The sequence below is a fragment of the Denticeps clupeoides genome, chromosome 7 (genome assembly GCF_900700375.1).
Source record: "Denticeps clupeoides chromosome 7, fDenClu1.1, whole genome shotgun sequence".
NCBI classification, from domain to species: Eukaryota; Metazoa; Chordata; class Actinopteri; order Clupeiformes; family Denticipitidae; genus Denticeps; species Denticeps clupeoides.
This window is the reverse complement of record NC_041713.1, coordinates 13,323,342-13,340,762: the sequence shown is the minus strand read 5'-3', so window position 1 is coordinate 13,340,762 and position 17,421 is coordinate 13,323,342. Positions and strand designations below refer to the sequence as shown.

General features: G+C 43.0%; 1 protein-coding gene across 4 annotated transcripts; it reads left to right on the top strand.

The window, feature by feature from the left end:
- Window positions 1–1,763: 1,763 nt before the first annotated feature.
- Window positions 1,764–17,362, top strand: usp7 (ubiquitin specific peptidase 7 (herpes virus-associated)). 4 transcript variants are annotated; one of them, XM_028986261.1, is made up of 31 exons: window positions 1,764–2,976; window positions 4,991–5,092; window positions 5,489–5,687; window positions 5,863–6,001; window positions 6,109–6,197; window positions 6,279–6,387; window positions 7,370–7,500; window positions 7,656–7,710; window positions 7,821–7,901; window positions 8,009–8,099; window positions 8,235–8,317; window positions 8,427–8,536; window positions 9,172–9,349; window positions 9,879–10,023; window positions 10,401–10,531; window positions 11,695–11,829; window positions 12,328–12,429; window positions 12,546–12,651; window positions 13,046–13,138; window positions 13,232–13,299; window positions 13,415–13,515; window positions 13,835–13,988; window positions 14,109–14,176; window positions 14,276–14,384; window positions 14,531–14,608; window positions 14,729–14,829; window positions 14,983–15,082; window positions 15,164–15,283; window positions 15,371–15,442; window positions 15,649–15,739; window positions 15,859–17,362. In XM_028986261.1, exons 1-31 carry the CDS (start codon window positions 2,889–2,891, stop codon window positions 15,963–15,965), a joined length of 3,336 nt encoding a protein of 1,111 aa, XP_028842094.1. In that variant the 5' UTR covers window positions 1,764–2,888; the 3' UTR covers window positions 15,966–17,362. The 4 variants fall into 4 exon arrangements, with proteins under 4 accessions (XP_028842094.1, XP_028842095.1, XP_028842093.1 ...); XM_028986262.1 differs by having other exon boundaries at window positions 4,988–5,092; window positions 9,172–9,328; XM_028986260.1 differs by having other exon boundaries at window positions 4,988–5,092.
- Window positions 17,363–17,421: the final 59 nt, after the last annotated feature.

Here is a 17,421-nt window from a genome sequence, read left to right as displayed (position 1 = left end):
CACTCCCCAAATGCACTGATGAGCCTCGGCTGCCATTTCACTGGTTTTCCTTCCTTGGGCAGCCTCCCACAAGAGCCGACCTCTCCTGCCACCAACAAGAAAGCCCAGCAACGTCGGCACTTCCTCATAAAGCTGAAGAGGGCCAACCTCCCTGTTCCCGTCATTCTACTGGGGGACCATTGAGAGAGTTCTCTGCTGCTTCATCACTGTCTAGTACAGTGTACTGGTCACTGAGCAGAAGGCCCTACAGCGGATAGTGAAGACAGCAGAGCATCATCGGGGTTCCACTTCCTCCCATCTCACCTTATCTGTCGAGCTCGGACTCTCACCACCCCTCACATGCCCTGTTTTAAAGTGAAGTGATTGTCATTGTGAAACGCTGCAGCACAGCACACGGTGGCACAACAAAATGTGTCCTTTGATTTTAACCATCACCCTTAGTGAGCAGTGGGCAGCCATGACAGGCGCCCGGGGAGCAGTGTGTGGGGGTGGCGCTTTGCTCAGTGGCACCTTGGCAGTTCAGGAATCAGGAAACTTTCTGATTATGGGGCCACTTCCTTAACTGCTAGGCCACCAGTGCCTCCTGTTCTCCCTCCTACCGTCTGCCCGACTGTTCTGCAGCATCAGTACTGTAACTGCTAGACACTTCAAGAGCTTCTTCCCCCAAGCAGTCAGAGCTCTCAATGCACTGTCATCACCATAACACTGATAAACTCAACAATCAATACACCTCCAGCCTTATGCACCTCCCAACATCCTGCCTATTTGTCTTGTGTGTCCTGTTTAAAATGTCCAACATATCCACTTACAAGCATGTTACATGAAGTTGTCCTGTTTGTCCTTGTTCAGAATATACTTTGTATAGCTTTGTGTGTGTATATACATATATACATGTCTTACGATTGCACTATGAGGGGTCTGTGTGAAACAGTACTTCAATACACGGTATACTGTGCGTACTGTTGTACTGACAAACCTCTCTTGAATCTTGAACTCAAAGATCCACAGTTTCGGAGATGCAAAGACATCCATCTAAACATCACGATTTGGCCCTTTCCAAAGCCTTCTCTGAGCTTTACACCTGCCCGTTTTCCCTAGTTCAACATGAACTTCATGAACAAAACGTTCCTTTGCTGCCAACCCTACAAGACTCACAGCCAGGTGCCACACTAAGGAGGCGATCAATCACTCCAACATGGTTAAAGGTGATGACGCCACATATCCAGCAGAGGGCAGTGTTTCCAAGAGCCCACAGTCCCGAACCTAAAGAAAAAAAGACTTGATATAGACAATATTAGGCAAATGGATGAATGACTAACCTAGATTAATACGACAAATTCAGCCTCGTCTGTAAATATAACTAATGACGACAGATATATTAATAAACATTGCATTTAAGTATCACATTTTCAGGGAACTGGATGTCCTGGAGAATAATGTCATTTTAATGCTGTGCGCGTTATTGAGTTGGTAATAAGTATAACGATGCATATAGGTAAATTATTGTTATTTCTGTTCACATTAAGTTTAGAACTCGTTATTAATGAAAATTTTCATTGCCATTATTTAACTTGCAAAAAATGAAAGCCCATACTGCTTATTATTTTAGTGCGTGTTCCTTTTTGTTTAGCATGTACAGACAATTAAATCCAGCAACCGCCTTCTGCGCATGGATTATTATATGAACGCCAATGCAACACTTAACAAACGTTCTTATCGTTTCCCGTGTGAATTCGGCAGGGCGCGTTGCCCCTCGAGTTCCTCCCGTTCGCCTTAACGTGGCTTTTTTTGTTTTCGTCTTTTTCTGCGCACCATTAAAAAAATTGACGCGCGACTATTATCACGAACGTTCCGAAGATATATTTTTTTAAAAATCTGCACGCACGGTGGTTATTTAACGCCCGTCCGCTCGGCAACAACGCCGCAGCCCGCGCCTGCAGCGGGACGGACTGTTTGGATCTCCATGCGGATGTGACATTTCAGAGACGAGCGCGACCGCCATTTTGAGTTTTACCTCAGCCGAACATCGCCGACCACGGGAACGGGTGAGAACGGACTCTGGCCGCGACCGGGCAGAGAGATAAAAACAAAACGAAATATCCCCCCTCTGCGCACCGCGAACACGGCTTTGCAAAGAGACTCGCTACGGTATTTAAAACGCTAGCTTTTCGGGGCGCTTGCAGGTTTTTGTTTTTGTTTGTTTGGTTTTTTTTATTATTCCGCGCTAGGCTAGTTGTGGAGGCAGGAGAGCCTGCGGCCGCGTTGCTTTAAACTTAAGTTTAAATCGGTGGCGATTTCACGTTAGAATCCGGTTTGAATGGATAGCTTTTTCCTCCGCTCCCCCCCAGAAGAGGGACAATCCGAGGAGCAGACGGACTGGGAGGGTTGCAGGAAAAGTTAAAGTTGCGTTTAGTCATTGTTTTTGGGAGCCCGTGAATTGAGATTTTCTTCGTTCTGTCGTTAGCTCCGGCCGCGGCGTGAGCTGAATCGGACGCGCTTCGCCTTGTGCCCCATATTTACTGGGGGGGACTGAAAGCCGGATTTAATTCAGCGGGCCTCCTTGTTTTGGAGACCCGGTGATCCACCCCAGTTGGCGTTAGTTACCCCATCAAGGCGCCGAGATTGGGCGAATAGCGAGCAAATACGTCCGCGTTTCTCTGCCCGCTCCCCCGCCGGCCTCCCTCCCTCAGTTCCCGGCGCTGACTGCAGACAAGGCCGAGGTCGTACTAGAGCAGGCCCAGCCGCCCAGGCTCGACCTGTTTACGCCACCTCCGCATCCCCCAGCAGCCCACCAGCAGCCCCGCGCCCTTCTCCCCGCCGAACCTGCGCCGGACAAGGTCGAGGGGAACAAAGATAACAGGCACCATCACACCGCCGCAGCCGCCGACATGAACCACCACCACCACCACACTCCGCAGCAGCAGCAGAAGACCGGCGAGCAGCAGCTCAGCGAGCCCGAGGACATGGAGATGGAGGGTAAGCGAAGGCCGCACAGCAGCGGCTCGCCGCTTTATTAGCGTTGCTACTCGTTTTATAATTTTTTTTGTTCTACACTCTTATGTGTGTGTTAATCGGAAAACCCACGTCCGTGCATAAAATATATATATAGATATTTAATAGAGCATCGCGACATTGTCCATGGCCCGCTAGCCCCGTTTAACGCGTGTTTTGACCTCACAGGCTACCCGCGCTAGCATTGCAGGCTAACTACGTGTAGTGTACGCCACATTGGGCTTTTAATCACATTTCAGAAACAACACAATTGTCCCCGGGTTCGGCCCGTAGGATCCACGCCCGAGTGCAGGACGTCATATTTCTCTTTATAAGTCGGTGATGTTTACGGCGGCGTTTTCGCCGAGGAAAGAGGATGCGAGGCCGATTATCCCGAGGTTAGATCGGGACATTAGTCCCGTAGCCTCGTTGGCGTGAACGTCCAGCGAATGGTTCGTTTGAAATGAACACGGTCGTCTGGACTGGGTGCCATTAGTGATGTTTCTGGGCCGTGCCCGAGATCGGGAAGCCCGTTGCGATGCCGTATAACCCGGATTACGTTGTTTGCAACACGCGTTATTGACAACTTCGTGTTGATTTTGGCAGTTTCGTGATTGTGCATGAGCAGCCTGGTTTTGGTAAGTGTGTGTGTGCATTTATCCGTTAAAACGTCCGTGTTTTTCCCTCTTCTCTGGTTCGCGTGTTCCTGTCCGTGTGTGATGTAAAGTGGAGCAGCTCCTGCAGTCTGAGCGCGGTTTGGGTCAGGTATCAAGTGTTGCAAGGTGAACGCAAGGTTTTAATTCCGCCTACAACAATACGTTCGTGGCGTCTTTCAGCATTTCGGCTCTATGGGGTTCCGTCCTGTTTGATTGGGGGGGGACGATTCATTTGTGGTCCACCGCTCCGTCTAAAAGTTAACAGATACGGCGGGGGGAGTGTATGGCAAATTTATTTCAAGATGGACGACAGCATTTTGCCGTGATCGGTTTTGAGGCCCGCGTACGTATTTGTTTACGTTCTCCACGGAGCGTCGGTCTGCACCGGAGGACGTTTTCCCCGCGGCCGGAACTCGCCGAACAACGCTGGTTGAATTAGTTGGCCGGCCGGCAGCCCCTCGGGTGCTGCGGGCGGCGGAGCCGCTAGCTTCGTGGCTAACGCGTCGTCGGTTCGGCGCGGGGATCCGAGGGGGAGTCGGTGGGCGGCCGCGAACCGGTCCCGAATTTGGCGTCGTGCGCGGGCGGCCGAGGCCCGTTTGTTTCACGTGGCCCAGTTTGGGACTGGCACAAGGCTGTGACGGCATGGCGCCGCTTCATTGTATAAAGGAGCAGCGCGTGGGACCTCGCCATTTTTAATGAACCAAAACTTGATAGTCGGACAGAATGTTTCAGTGGTCGCGTAGTGCGGACGAGTGGGCGACCAGAGGGCATCGTGCAGTTGTACATTTAATTTGTTTATTTTTGGAACTGTCAATCCAGGTAGTTATTTGCCGTGTTTGAGGGTGGCATCACGTATTGCATCACTGCTTTTACCAGAATGAAATTGCATCTTTACAACGTGGTTACAAAAGTCTTCATTTAGTATAACACAATGGTGACTAAGAAGACTGCACATTATTATGTTAATTCAATAATGGTTTAATTTGCAATTTTAATAATAAAATCTTACCAATCTCACATTATACATTTTTTTTTTGGTGATAAGTGTGTTGCCAGCATGCAGATATGCAAGTAAATGAGTACAAAATCTGTGCTCTTGTATGACTGTTGGTTCTATATATGTGCACATCTTCAGCTCAACGCTCATCACTTGTTAGTGTACAAATGTGCAGGGTTTGTGTGAATTAATATCTGGTGCGTGGCATTCTGTCCTCAATGTAATTGTGAAGCTTGAAGCATATATTATTTGAATCGGTTCATTTTAGACATGCAGTGGTGCAAATGATTTTGTAGACTTTGTGTCACACATTTAAGGTGTGTATCTTGTTGCTTTCTGTTAGCAGGGGACACAGATGATCCCCCAAGAATCCCCCAGAATCCAGTCATCAATGGGAACATGGCCATGGCTGATGGGCACAACAACACAGAAGAAGACATGGAGGATGGTGAGAGATATTGCTTACTTCCTGCTTTCATCAGGCAATACCATTCCGGTTTGTTATAGATGTAGTCAGAGGTTGCACCTTTACTGATCAAATAATAATATTAATTCACAATTTGATGTTAATTACTGAGAGAGCATAGAGCAGCATTTATACTACTACTATCACCACTGGTCGAATCCCAAGGTGCCACTTAGCAAAGCACCGTCCCCACACACCATGCGCTTTTCACGACTGCCCACTGCTCACTAAGGGTGATGGGTTAAAAGTAGAGGAAACATTTCACTGTGTGCTGTGCACTTCATTTCATTTGTGCATGCAAATAACTGTGTTTTTATTCATTTATATTTGGAAAATTTTTATGTTTTGTTCTAATATCTGCCATTCTTGTGATCCTAGATACCAGTTGGCGATCAGAGGCCACTTTCCGCTTTGTGGTGGAGCGTTTCAGCAGGCTGAGCGAGTCTGTCCTCAGCCCATCCTGCTTTGTTAGGAACTTACCCTGGAAGATCATGGTAATGCCGAGGTTCTACCCTGACAGACCTCACCAGAAGAGCGTAGGCTTCTTCCTTCAGTGTAACGCAGAGTCAGACTCCACGTAAGTTGCTTCCACTTGCATTTGTGACTGGCTGCGAAGTAGGGGTGTAAATAAATGGGAGCAATCTGTCATCTGACTTGAAATGATTCCAGGCTTCAGACTGACTGAAGTTTTTAGCCTAAAGTTTGCTTAGTCACTGTGATTTTCTCTTTCCCTGATCCCTCCCTGGATTAAGGTCGTGGTCGTGTCATGCCCAAGCTGTGTTGAAGATCATCAATTACAAAGATGATGAGAAATCCTTCAGTCGCAGGATCAGCCACCTTTTCTTTCACAAGGAGAATGACTGGGGTTTCTCCAATTTCATGTCTTGGAGTGTAAGTTGTGCTTTGCCTTGTTTGTTTTTTATTTTATAATCATCATCATATCATACCCTCTACAACAGAAACTGTTTGCACGTAACACCTTTTATCTCCTGTTTCAGGATGTGACTGACCCAGAGAGAGGCTTTGTGGAGGATGACAAAGTTACATTTGAAGTCTATGTGCAGGCTGATGCCCCACATGGGGTTGCGTAAGTATCATCTCCAGAAGCCATTTTTTTTGCCCCCTCGTCAGGTGGATGTTAAAGTGCGATCTTTTCTTTTAAAAACAGGTGGGATTCAAAGAAACATACTGGCTATGTTGGTTTGAAGAACCAAGGAGCCACATGTTACATGAACAGCCTACTACAAACACTGTTTTTCACCAACCAGCTGCGACGGGTGAGCACAGCAGCCAGTTGTCAAATATGCTGTAACACTACATTTATTATTGATGTCAGCGATCTTCTGTTGGTATGTGTGTGGTGTATGTAGCTAGGGTTGCAGGGATTAACCAGTTTGACCATTAACCACGGTGTCAAACATTGCATTTAATCCACAGTGAAGACTCACAAAAAGTCATAGCCATAGAATAGCGTGACCCGCACTGACAAAGTGAAACATACACAACCAAAACCGATCATGGCATCAGGACAACATACTTATCTATTCCTGTTGAAGCACTTGAAGTCTCCTCTATGGGAAATCCAGGACCACAGGTCACCCAATTGCAGAGCTTGTAGAAAAAAAGTTGTACCAAAAGAGGGGTTATAGATTCTACATGGGTGACTGAGCGGGAGGTGGCTGTCGTTGAAGAGGTGCATTTTCTAAAAAAAAATACGTATTTATACAATAAAACATCATAAAAGGCAGCGTGTCATTTTATGAAGTGGGGTGAACAGACGTGGAATTTCGGCCTCTGTGGATTTGCTATAGGAATATATATAGAGATATATAGAGAATTTATTTTATTTTCCTAACAGTCTGCAAAGGTGCAATAAATGGCTTAATTTCTAAGCCTTATGTTTTGTGTGGTTTTATGTTTAATACAGTTGTGAAATCGATTCACATAAAATATTTGTGAAACTGGGATTATTTTTCTGACTATAATCCACCAATCATTATAACTATTTGCAGTATGATCAGTGGTGACTCATAGGTCCTTTAAAAAAAATTTATTTAAATTTTATTATGGAAATAATATGCCAGGTGTATAATTCTGTGTGTGGAGTTGCATTGTAATTTATAAAACACACATTACAGCCAGTTATTGTAAAACATCTAAATCACCATGTTGGTTAAGCAGACACTTAATGAACGGAATGGATTATTTTAGTGTACCTTAGTTTAAGTAACCAAGATTGCGGTGTCCTTTCACTTTCAGGCAGTGTACATGATGCCGACTGAAGGGGATGACTCTTCCAAAAGTGTACCTCTTGCCCTGCAAAGGGTATTTTATGAACTCCAACATAGTGACAAGCCAGTGGGAACAAAGAAGCTGACTAAATCGTTTGGGTAGGTTTATTGTTGTGGCATAAGGTTGGCAATTGTTTCAAATAAACTTGATTTTCATAAAATTCAAAATTGAACTTGTTCTATCTTTTCAAATATTTCATTGTATTTGTGTGGTAAAAGGTTATTAGATGTTGACCTGAATGTATTTGTCAAAGGTGGGAGACTCTCGACAGTTTCATGCAGCATGATGTACAGGAGTTGTGCCGAGTGGTGAGTGTGAATAATCTAGTTCCTCCTGGTGATGATTGGGATATGTGCTCATTGTTAAAGATGTTTTGTTTAATGTGGGGTAATAAGAGGTCTTTGTTCGGCGTGTTCAGCTGCTGGACAACGTCGAGAACAAGATGAAAGGCACTTGTGTGGAGGGCACCATCCCAAAACTGTTCAGAGGGAAGATGGTGGTAAGTGTCCAGCTCAACATCTCCTCCTGTTTAGAACCTTTTTGTTACTGAAGTTCTGTATTTTATTCTTCTCTTATTTTTATTAATTTTTTGCTTCCATTCTGTAGTCCTATATCCAGTGTAAGCATGTAGACTACAGGTCTGAGCGAATAGAAGACTATTACGACATCCAGCTCAGCATAAAAGGAAAGAAAAACAGTAAGTGTGTGTGTGTGTTTGTTTTTTGTTTCATGCCGTGTGTGTGTGTGTGTGTGTAGTGATTTGCATTTGATGTTTGTGTAATATCTAGCATAATATGTTGCACAATATGCTTACCTGCTGTCCATTCTGCAGTTTTCGAGTCCTTCAAAGATTACGTGGCAGTGGAGCAGTTGGATGGGGATAACAAGTACGATGCGGGAGAGCACGGACTTCAGGTGAGATTGCACTCACTCACATGCTCTGACTCACCGTTGCCCAGTAAGCGCAGTGGTGCTTGGCTGTCTGCCCTGAGTGTTGACGCCACGCTTCATCTCTCTGTTTCAGGAAGCTGAGAAGGGCGTGAAGTTCCTCACCTTTCCTCCCATTCTGCACTTGCAGTTGATGAGGTTCATGTATGACCCACAGACTGACCAAAACATCAAGATCAATGACCGGTATGGTGCCTGCGTTTCAGTATTAGGCACAAGGTCGTAGACCAGAGCTCTTCAAATCATTTTTTTTTTTTTTTTTTTGTTTTAGAAATCAATACATCCTTTTCCTGCAAGTCTCACTAATCAGCTTCTTTGGAGAACTTTAAACCAAGTCTGCATATTGAGGCCCAAATTTGAACAGCTCTGTTCTAGATGTTACTCATCACTGTCCTTAACATACATTTATATTATGCCACTCATTATAGGAACAAAGGAGTAATGGAAGCCTAATCTGAATAAAATGTGATTTCTACTTTTTGTGTTTGTGTAAAGTGAGGTGGTGTAAAGAATTTGGACCAGTAGTGCATACCTTTTATAAAATGTAAATTGTTTTTTTTTTTGTTTTTTTTTTTTTTTTTTACATTGAATTGGTATAAACTGGGAGCGTGAAAGAGGGATCTAGTTTGACAGTACCGAAAGAAAATGGAGTTGCTTTAAATATCCTGCTGAGTGACTCAAGGTGACTGCAGAACAGTTCACTTCTGGTCCTCCTCGTGCTTACGGAGAGGATCGGCTCGCAGGCCCTTCACCCTCTCTGTGGCAAATGGAAGCCGCTTCTGGGATATCAGGTTAGCTGAGCCTGTCTCTGTGCTTGGCAGGTTCGAGTTCCCTGAGCAGTTACCTCTGGATGAGTTTCTGCAGAAGCCGGACGTCAAGGACCCAGCCAACTACATCCTGCATGCCGTGCTTGTTCACAGCGGCGACAACCACGGCGGTCACTACGTCGTCTATCTTAACCCGAAAGGAGACGGCAAAGTGAGTGTCACGGAGCCAATAGTGAGAACCCTTTTTTTCTATTTTATTTATTATTAATTGGTTTGTGTTTTGCATCTTGTTCTCTTATCCATATTCATGAATTTGGGAACTAGTGACATTGTGGAAATGTCAAATTCATTTATATGGATTTTAGAACATGTTGAATGGAACATTTAATTACATGGAGATTTCTGAAAAGTATGACTGGTTATTAAGGATAGGTTGTGATTTGTTAAGTGGTTAGTGAAAAGCATGCTGTAATCAAAGCTAAACCCAGTCCAATGTGTGTCGTTTTTTTTTTTTTTTTTTGTGGGGCACTGAATGTATTTATTAAAGTAACATGTGTTTGGGTTTCCTTGTCTGTGTTTGGAACGAGACTGGCTGTACTTGGCATGAATGATTCCAAATAATTATTGTTCTGTAACTTGGCCACCAAACTAAAGATAGCAGTGGTGAGCATCTGGTAATTGGATGTCATTTCAAGTGCGGCCAGCGTGTTGATGAAGGGCTTTGGAAGGATAATGAACTGCCTCGTTTGCTCTGCTTTCAGTGGTGCAAGTTCGACGACGACGTGGTTTCGCGGTGCACTAAAGAGGAGGCCATTGAACACAATTACGGAGGCCACGACGACGACCTGTCCGTGCGCCACTGCACAAACGCATACATGTTGGTGTACATCCGGGAGTCGAAGCTCAGTAAGTCTGAGCACGTCTGCCAATTCTTCATTTCGGTATTACGCTCATGCCGTGAGACGTTTGTTGGGGGTATATAACATTTCCTGTTCAAATGCATGACCGGCGCGCTACCACAGTAAGCTGCATGCACCTGCAGCATTATCACGTCAGCCAAGATTGCCGTGTGAGACACAGAGATGGCAAGCAGAGTTGTTGGTGCAGTCCATAAAAAGCTTCAGGCTGATTAGAGCTGAAGTGTGATGGGGGGGCTGTGAACGTTCTTCTGTGAACTGCAGGGGCTCACGGAAAGTGGCGGTGTACCAGGGTTCTGATGCTGTAAAATTCTTTCTTTCTCCCCTCCCCTCCCCTCCTCTCTCTCTCTCTCTCTCTCTCTCTAGGTGAAGTGTTGCAGCCGGTGACCGATATGGACATCCCGCAGCAGCTGGTGGAGCGCCTGCAGGAGGAGAAGCGGGTGGAGGCGCAGAAGAGAAAGGAGAGGCAGGAGGCACACCTGTACATGCAAGTGCAGGTCAGTTCGAGAGAGTTTGGTATGTTGTAAATGAGTGTGTGTGTGTTTTTTTTTTTTTTTTTTTTTTTTTTTTTTTTTTTTTTTTTGGTGTCTTTTATTGGTTCTATTCAATTAGTTCCAAATTCATATTTCAATGAGCTTGTATGTTTTGCTGTTATCGTGTGTGAGGATACATTATACATTACGTGCGTTGCATATACAATAGTATATTGCAACATTTCCTCTAGTGATGCACTGTCGATATTAAGGCTGCGTGGTTTAAACTGTATGCAATGTAAATTTGGCCAACAGTAGAGATTTTGATTATACAGTCTTACTGCAGAAGTGTCCTCTCCTCACAAAAATCACCAGCAGCACGTGACATTAGTTTTGGGCGAGAATTTGCCATTTGCAGCGCTCTAGTAAATATAATGCAGGGCTGGTTGTATTTGGGTGCAGTGGTGGCCTAGCGGATAAGGAAACAGGATGTGTATTCTTAAGTCTATAATGTAATAACCTTGTTTTAATTATGCAGTGGGTTTGACTAAAAGCCACTGTTTATTCTGTAATATATGATTGGGTTAAGTAGAACTGCATTACTAAAAACAATACAATTCAAATTTCACTGACTAAAACTACACTAAAATATTCCTGGATGATTCTGACTCAAATGTTCAGACTTTTAGTCTAGTCAGGTTTCAGTCAACTAAAATAAGTATGAATGTGACCCAATACTAATAAAAACTAAAATGACAGCTTTATTTAAGGACTAGACTTAAATTTAGACAATCTGCCAGAAATTGTACAAGCACTGCAACACTTCTCACGTTTGGTGCGGGCAACAGCCACTGTAGGTTCTCCACTCTCAATGACCGATTGCATGGTGAATAAAAAAAAAATAATAATTGCTGAGCATGACCTGTTATTTACTATCGCTCGTCCACTTGTAAAAAATTAGCAGATGATAAACCCTCCCTCACACATCAGTCTGTCTCAAGGCAGCATGCGAGCCATATTGGTCTAGAGCTGGTTACAAAATGATTAATTGGAATCTAATCTTGTTGCTAGAGCCAGCACAAAGTACCTTGTTGGTACAATGTTCCGGTTTCCAGTGTTGATTGATTGATGGCTGACTCTACCCTCCTGATGGTAGTCTTATTCTAAGCTTTCTGCTGCTTTCACAGATGGTAACGGAGGATCAGTTCTGCGGCCACCAGGGTAATGACATGTACGACGAGGAGAAAGTGAAGTACACAGTGTTCAAAGTGCTGAAGAGCTCTACACTGGCAGAGTTTGTCCAGAATCTCTCTCAGACCATGGTACACTCGGCTCTTACCATCTCTATTTTGCACACAGACCACATGGAAACTGAAAATATAGCAAGGATTGGCTGAAATACTTGATTCTATTTGGCTTGAATGCATTTTAAAGCTCTTCCTTTTGGAAGTAGGTCAAATATCTGTTCAAATCTCTTTTTGCTAACAAAGCATTAAATCACGTGATATGCTGGGCAGATTTTTTGCCTGCACATTGTGTGATAGTCCACTAACAGACACCATGTCGTATCTAATAATGTTACAATTCAGCCTGAATCAGATTTAATGAGATTGTGCTTCATGTTACTGGAACTGTGCATATTGGAATTTGCCAAGAAATGCCAGCCTTTGACTTAATGAAAGCATTCCCATGGAAGGAGGAGGGGAGAAGCTGCCCGCTGCAGCTATATTCAGTGCCTACAGCCTTAGCCAGCATCAAAGTGGGTGTGTAAAGTGTGTGTTTGTGCTGAGGTGTTTTAGTGTCAAATTGATCTGCTGCAGGGTTTCCCACAGGACCAGATGAGACTGTGGCCGATGCAGGCCCGGAGCAATGGCACAAAGCGGCCGGCCATGCTGGACTACGAGGCCGACTGCAACAAGTCCGTAAGTGCGGGAGCTTCAGTTTCCTGATTGCTGCATGCCATAGTTTCAGAAGAGTATAGTTTCTGTGTCCGCTTGTGCACGATGGCCTCTGACAACCCCCCCATCCTGTCGCACAGATGATTGACTTGAGTGACAACGAAAACCCATGGACAATATTTCTGGAAACAGTAGATCCAGAGATGGCAGCCAGCGGTGCCACGTTACCCAAGTTCGACAAAGACCGTGAGTACCAAAGGCTCTGGCTCTGTCATCGCCGTGCAGCGATTCAGCTGAAAGCTAGCAAGAAGACTTATTAGATTGTGGTGATTGATGCAAGCTTGAGAAGCATTTCCCTCCGTCCTTGCTTTTTTTTTTTTTTTTTTTTTTTTTTTTTTAATAAGCAAGCACAAGATGTTCCTTTTATTGATATCTGAGTTCTGGCAGTGGGATGTTCTTTATTTCCAGCGTTCCTAATACCCCCCACTTCCTGCTGAAGGTTAATCCACAGATGTATATATTGTATATGTGTGTGTGTGTGTGTGTTACACCTTTACAGAATAAGCTTTTGTTTATTTGTGTAGTCAGGTCATGCTCATTTGTAATATACAATATATTTTTACTTTGTCACCTTTTTCAGATGACGTCATGTTGTTCTTGAAGATGTATGACCCAAAAACCAGAAGCTTAAATTATTGTGGACATATCTACACACCTATATCCTGTAAAATACGTAAGTCCACTGCTGGAATGGCCTCTTGTGATCCACCCGTCTGTTGAGACGTCTGGATGCGGTGATGTAAATAACTGTTTTGTGTTGAAACAGGAGACTTGCTGCCTGTCATGTGTGAAAGAGCAGGGTTTCAGCAGGGAACTAGCCTTATCCTCTATGAGGTGTGTATGCACTGAGGGCTCATGAAATAGGCATTCCAGAGTTTGAACATTTCAGTGGCATTTGCAGGTTTCTTTACTGATATTATGTATGTTTCCCATGTGCCTTTTGTTACAGGAAGTTAAACCGAATTTAACAGAGCGGATACAAGACTATGACGTCTCTTTGGACAAAGCTCTGGATGAGCTTATGGATGGCGATATTATTGTTTTCCAGAAGTAAGGCAGCTGTGCCTTTTCTCTTTAATGATTTCCAGATATCCACTTGAGTGCATGTTTAGATTTACATAACCTTTACATTTATGCAGAGCAACTTCAGTAGTTACAGGGGACTGTTTAAATGTTTTGCTCACGACACAATGGTAGTAAGTGAGGTTTGTGTAGGTTCTTCTGTTGTGGCCAGTTTTCAGTCATTTTTAGTTTGACTGTCTTTACAGGCTAGGACTGCGTAAATGTACCCAAGACTATGTACTATGGTGTTCAAGCTACTTTTTTTTTTTTTTTTTTTTTTTTTTTTCTCCCCCCTACCCATAATCAGGGATGACCCGGAAAATGATACCAGTGAGCTACCCACAGCTAAGGACTACTTCAGAGACCTGTACCACCGTGTGGATGTCATCTTCTGTGACAAAACCATACACAACGACCCTGGTTTTGTTGTGACTCTGTCTAACAGAATGAACTACTTCCAGGTGAAGTTTTCTGCAAAATGTGCTTTTTGAATTGTGTACACACACACACACACACACACACACACACACACTTCTGATTGTAAAGCCTCTTTTTTTGCTCATGAGCTGTTCATTTTGCAGGTTGCAAAGACTGTTGCACAGAGGTTAAACACAGACCCCATGCTGCTGCAGTTCTTTAAGTCCCAGGGGTGCGTTTCATTTTTTTCAAGTTTTTTTTTTTTTATTTTTTATTTATTTATTTTTTTTTAACTAATTTCTAATCAGTTTTCTGCACTTCCTATGCACAGTTACAGAGATGGCCCAGGAAACCCTCTCAGGCACAACTATGAAGGCACCCTGCGAGACCTGCTGCAGTTCTTCAAGCCACGGCAGCCAAAGAAACTGTACTACCAGCAGGTGTGCTTTTTTTTTTTTTTTTTTATGTTTTATATTACACACACACAAAGATGTAGTTTCAGTAAAAGTAGGCCTCTGTAGTGAACATGTATTTTTTATGTAAATGACTGTGTATGTGCTGCTATGTTTTGCACTTGTCTCCTCAGCTAAAAATGAAGATCACAGATTTTGAGAACAGGAGGAGTTTCAAGTCCATATGGCTCAACAGTCAGTTCCGTGAGGAGGTAAAGGTTACAACACTACCACGAAATGAGTCCCACTGTGTTGTGGGCACAACGCTTGTGTTTGTAGTCTGGGTGATGAGAATCATCTCTCATTCATCTTTTTCTCGGTTTCTCTGATAGGAAATAACACTATACCCTGACAAACATGGCTGTGTGCGAGACCTACTGGAGGAATGTAAAAAGGCTGTGGAGCTCTCCGACAAGGGCTCTGAGAAGCTGAGGTAGTGTTTTCATTATAATTTTTTTTTTTTTTTTTTTTTTTTTTTTTTTTCCCCTCATTGTGTTTGTAGCAGGATTTGGGGTTTTATTACACATTTGGGCTTGTGCCGGCCCAGTGCAGAGTTGCATGTGACTGCTGCTGCCTCTCTCCCCAGGCTGTTAGAAATTGTAAGCTACAAAATTATTGGAGTTCACCAAGAGGATGAACTGCTAGAATGTTTATCTCCTGCGGCCAGTCGGACGTTCAGAATAGAGGTTAGATTCTTCATGAGATCCCTTTCATTTTAACTCACATTTTCATTCAAGAATGGAATTAAAATGTTTACTTTTTGTTAGGAAATTCCTCTGGACCAGGTGGACCTAGACAAGGAGACTGAGATGCTGATTCCTGTTGCACATTTCCACAAGGAGGTCTTTGGCACCTTCGGGATCCCATTCTTGCTGAAGATTCGTCAGGTAAGAATGAAGGAGAGTGCAGATAGATGTAAGCTATGGTGTGGGTGCTGCTAACTTTTTTTTTTTTTTTTCTGTTTCCTCCTTAAGGGTGAGCCCTTCAGAGAGGTCATGAGGAGGATTCAGAGCATGCTTGACATCCAAGAAAAGGAATTTGAGAAGGTAAAAACATTGTAAAGCTAGGGTTAGTTAGATTTGTATATAAATGCTTTGAAGAAATGTATTAAATTTATTTATAATTTTACAATGGGATTATGCAATCATTATTATAGTCAAATATTCTATGCATCTTAATAGTATTTTATAAGATTAGCAAAGCCACTCGTGAGACAATAAAAACACTTTCTTTCTGTGAATAAAATTTTCAGTTCAAGTTTGCGATTGTGATGATGGGCAGGCATCAGTACATTAATGAGGATGACTACGAGGTGAATCTGAAAGACTTCGAGCCACAGCCAGGTACCCTCACCTTCCCTAACACACACACACACACACACACACATTCCCCCTTTCAGCTACGTGCCCAGCAACTGATGCCAAAATGCTCAAGAGTATTTCTTCTGCTCTTCCCCACTTAGGAAACATGTCACATCCAAGGCCTTGGTTAGGACTCGACCATTTCAACAAAGCTCCAAAGAGAGGCCGCTACACATACCTGGAAAAGGCGATCAAGATCCACAACTGACCAGTCGCACCACAACAACCCAACTCCACCCGTACTAAAGACTTTAACCAAACCTCCTTGTGTGCACCACTGTTTAACACCTGCTGTCTGGGTACACAGGCACCATGTATGAAGTCTTCAGCAATGGATTTGCTGCTGTTTTCTTTTTTCTCTTTTTTTTTTTCTTTTTTTTTCTTTTTTTCCCCCCTCTACATCTCCTTTTGAGGCTTTTTTGATTTGGCTTCTCTAACTATTGACTGCCTATTTTGTCTGGAAGGATGAATTGGATTTTAACAAAATGGGAGGACAGTTTGAACTTTTAGACTTTATTTCTTTTTGTCCTTTTAATTTTGAATTGTTTCGGCAAGAAAGCTGCTGCATAGTGAGGGGGAGGCGACGAAAAGAAATTGCCATTTGCAAGTTGTGGATGTCGATCCTTAAATCATTGCAAATGGCTGAGGCTTGCTAGTTGCCCTGAAGTGGTGGTCATATTTCCTGTTCCCTTAGTGCAACTAGTCAATTTTCATGTTTACACAATTCTTTCTCACTTAGTTTGGTTGGAGGAATTCAGTTTGGGTTTTTTTTTTTTTTTTTTTTTTTTTTTTTTTTTTTCTCTGCAAACCTTGTATAATAAACAAAAATAAAAGATCCACAGCATCTGTTTTAAATAAATGAGAAATGAATTAAATTGTCTGTACTTCATCTTGCACGTTGGCACTTACTATCAAAGGATTTACATTTCTCAGCACATGTTAAATGTAAACTTCGCCTGTTTTTTGGTTTGCATATTAAAAAAAAAAAAAAAAACACTTCTTTTCGGGTTACTACTCCTGTCTTTCTCATTCTGTTTTTTTCTGCCACTCCAGCACCTCTTTTTGCTGTGGTCTCTGCTCTGTCAGAGGACGAGAGGCTGACCTCTGCTCGCCGTCTCTATGTCCTGCACTGCCCTGTGCTGATAGGAGGTTTAAGGTGTTCAGTAGACTGGTACAAGAAAAGAAAAGGAAAAAAAGAAACCGCACCAATAGCGCAATTCCCTCATCTGTTCTTATTTTTTTAATACACAGAAGGAATGCTCCATAGATCATAGTTGGCTTTGTAAAGACATTTAAATTGTATATTTAAAGAATGAAACCTGTAAAATTTAAGTTGGGTACAGATAAATTCAGATGTTCATATTCATTGTGTGTAGTTTAATTTTAAATCCTATTTTTTTTTGTTAACTAATTGCTAAGGTTTTGTCTTGTTTAAGTGCAGTACGAAGATGACCTACAGATGACATCTTTGTTTTTTTTTGGTTTTGTTTTTTTTTTTTTTTTCTCCTCCCCGTCTAATTCCTCCTTGTAGCAGAAGTGTACGACAACTATTCCTGTATATTGCCTTTTGCTGGAAAATGTATGTTGAATAAAATTTTCTATAAAGTTGTGTGTAAAGTCAATCAGTTTATAAAATTGTTGATCCCGAAATTAGTTGAGTCCAT

What these genes read in the sequence shown, in the direction of transcription:
- usp7 (XM_028986260.1), top strand. Translation starts at nt 2,889, where the DNA reads ATGAACCACCACCACCACCACACTCCGCAGCAGCAGCAGAAGACCGGC. An exon ending in ACCCAAGTTCGACAAAGACC is followed by an intron (nt 12,652 to 13,045) that starts GTGAGTACCAAA and finishes CACCTTTTTCAG; the next exon opens with ATGACGTCATGTTGTTCTTG. An exon ending in ACAGAATGAACTACTTCCAG is followed by an intron (nt 13,989 to 14,108) that starts GTGAAGTTTTCT and finishes TTCATTTTGCAG; the next exon opens with GTTGCAAAGACTGTTGCACA.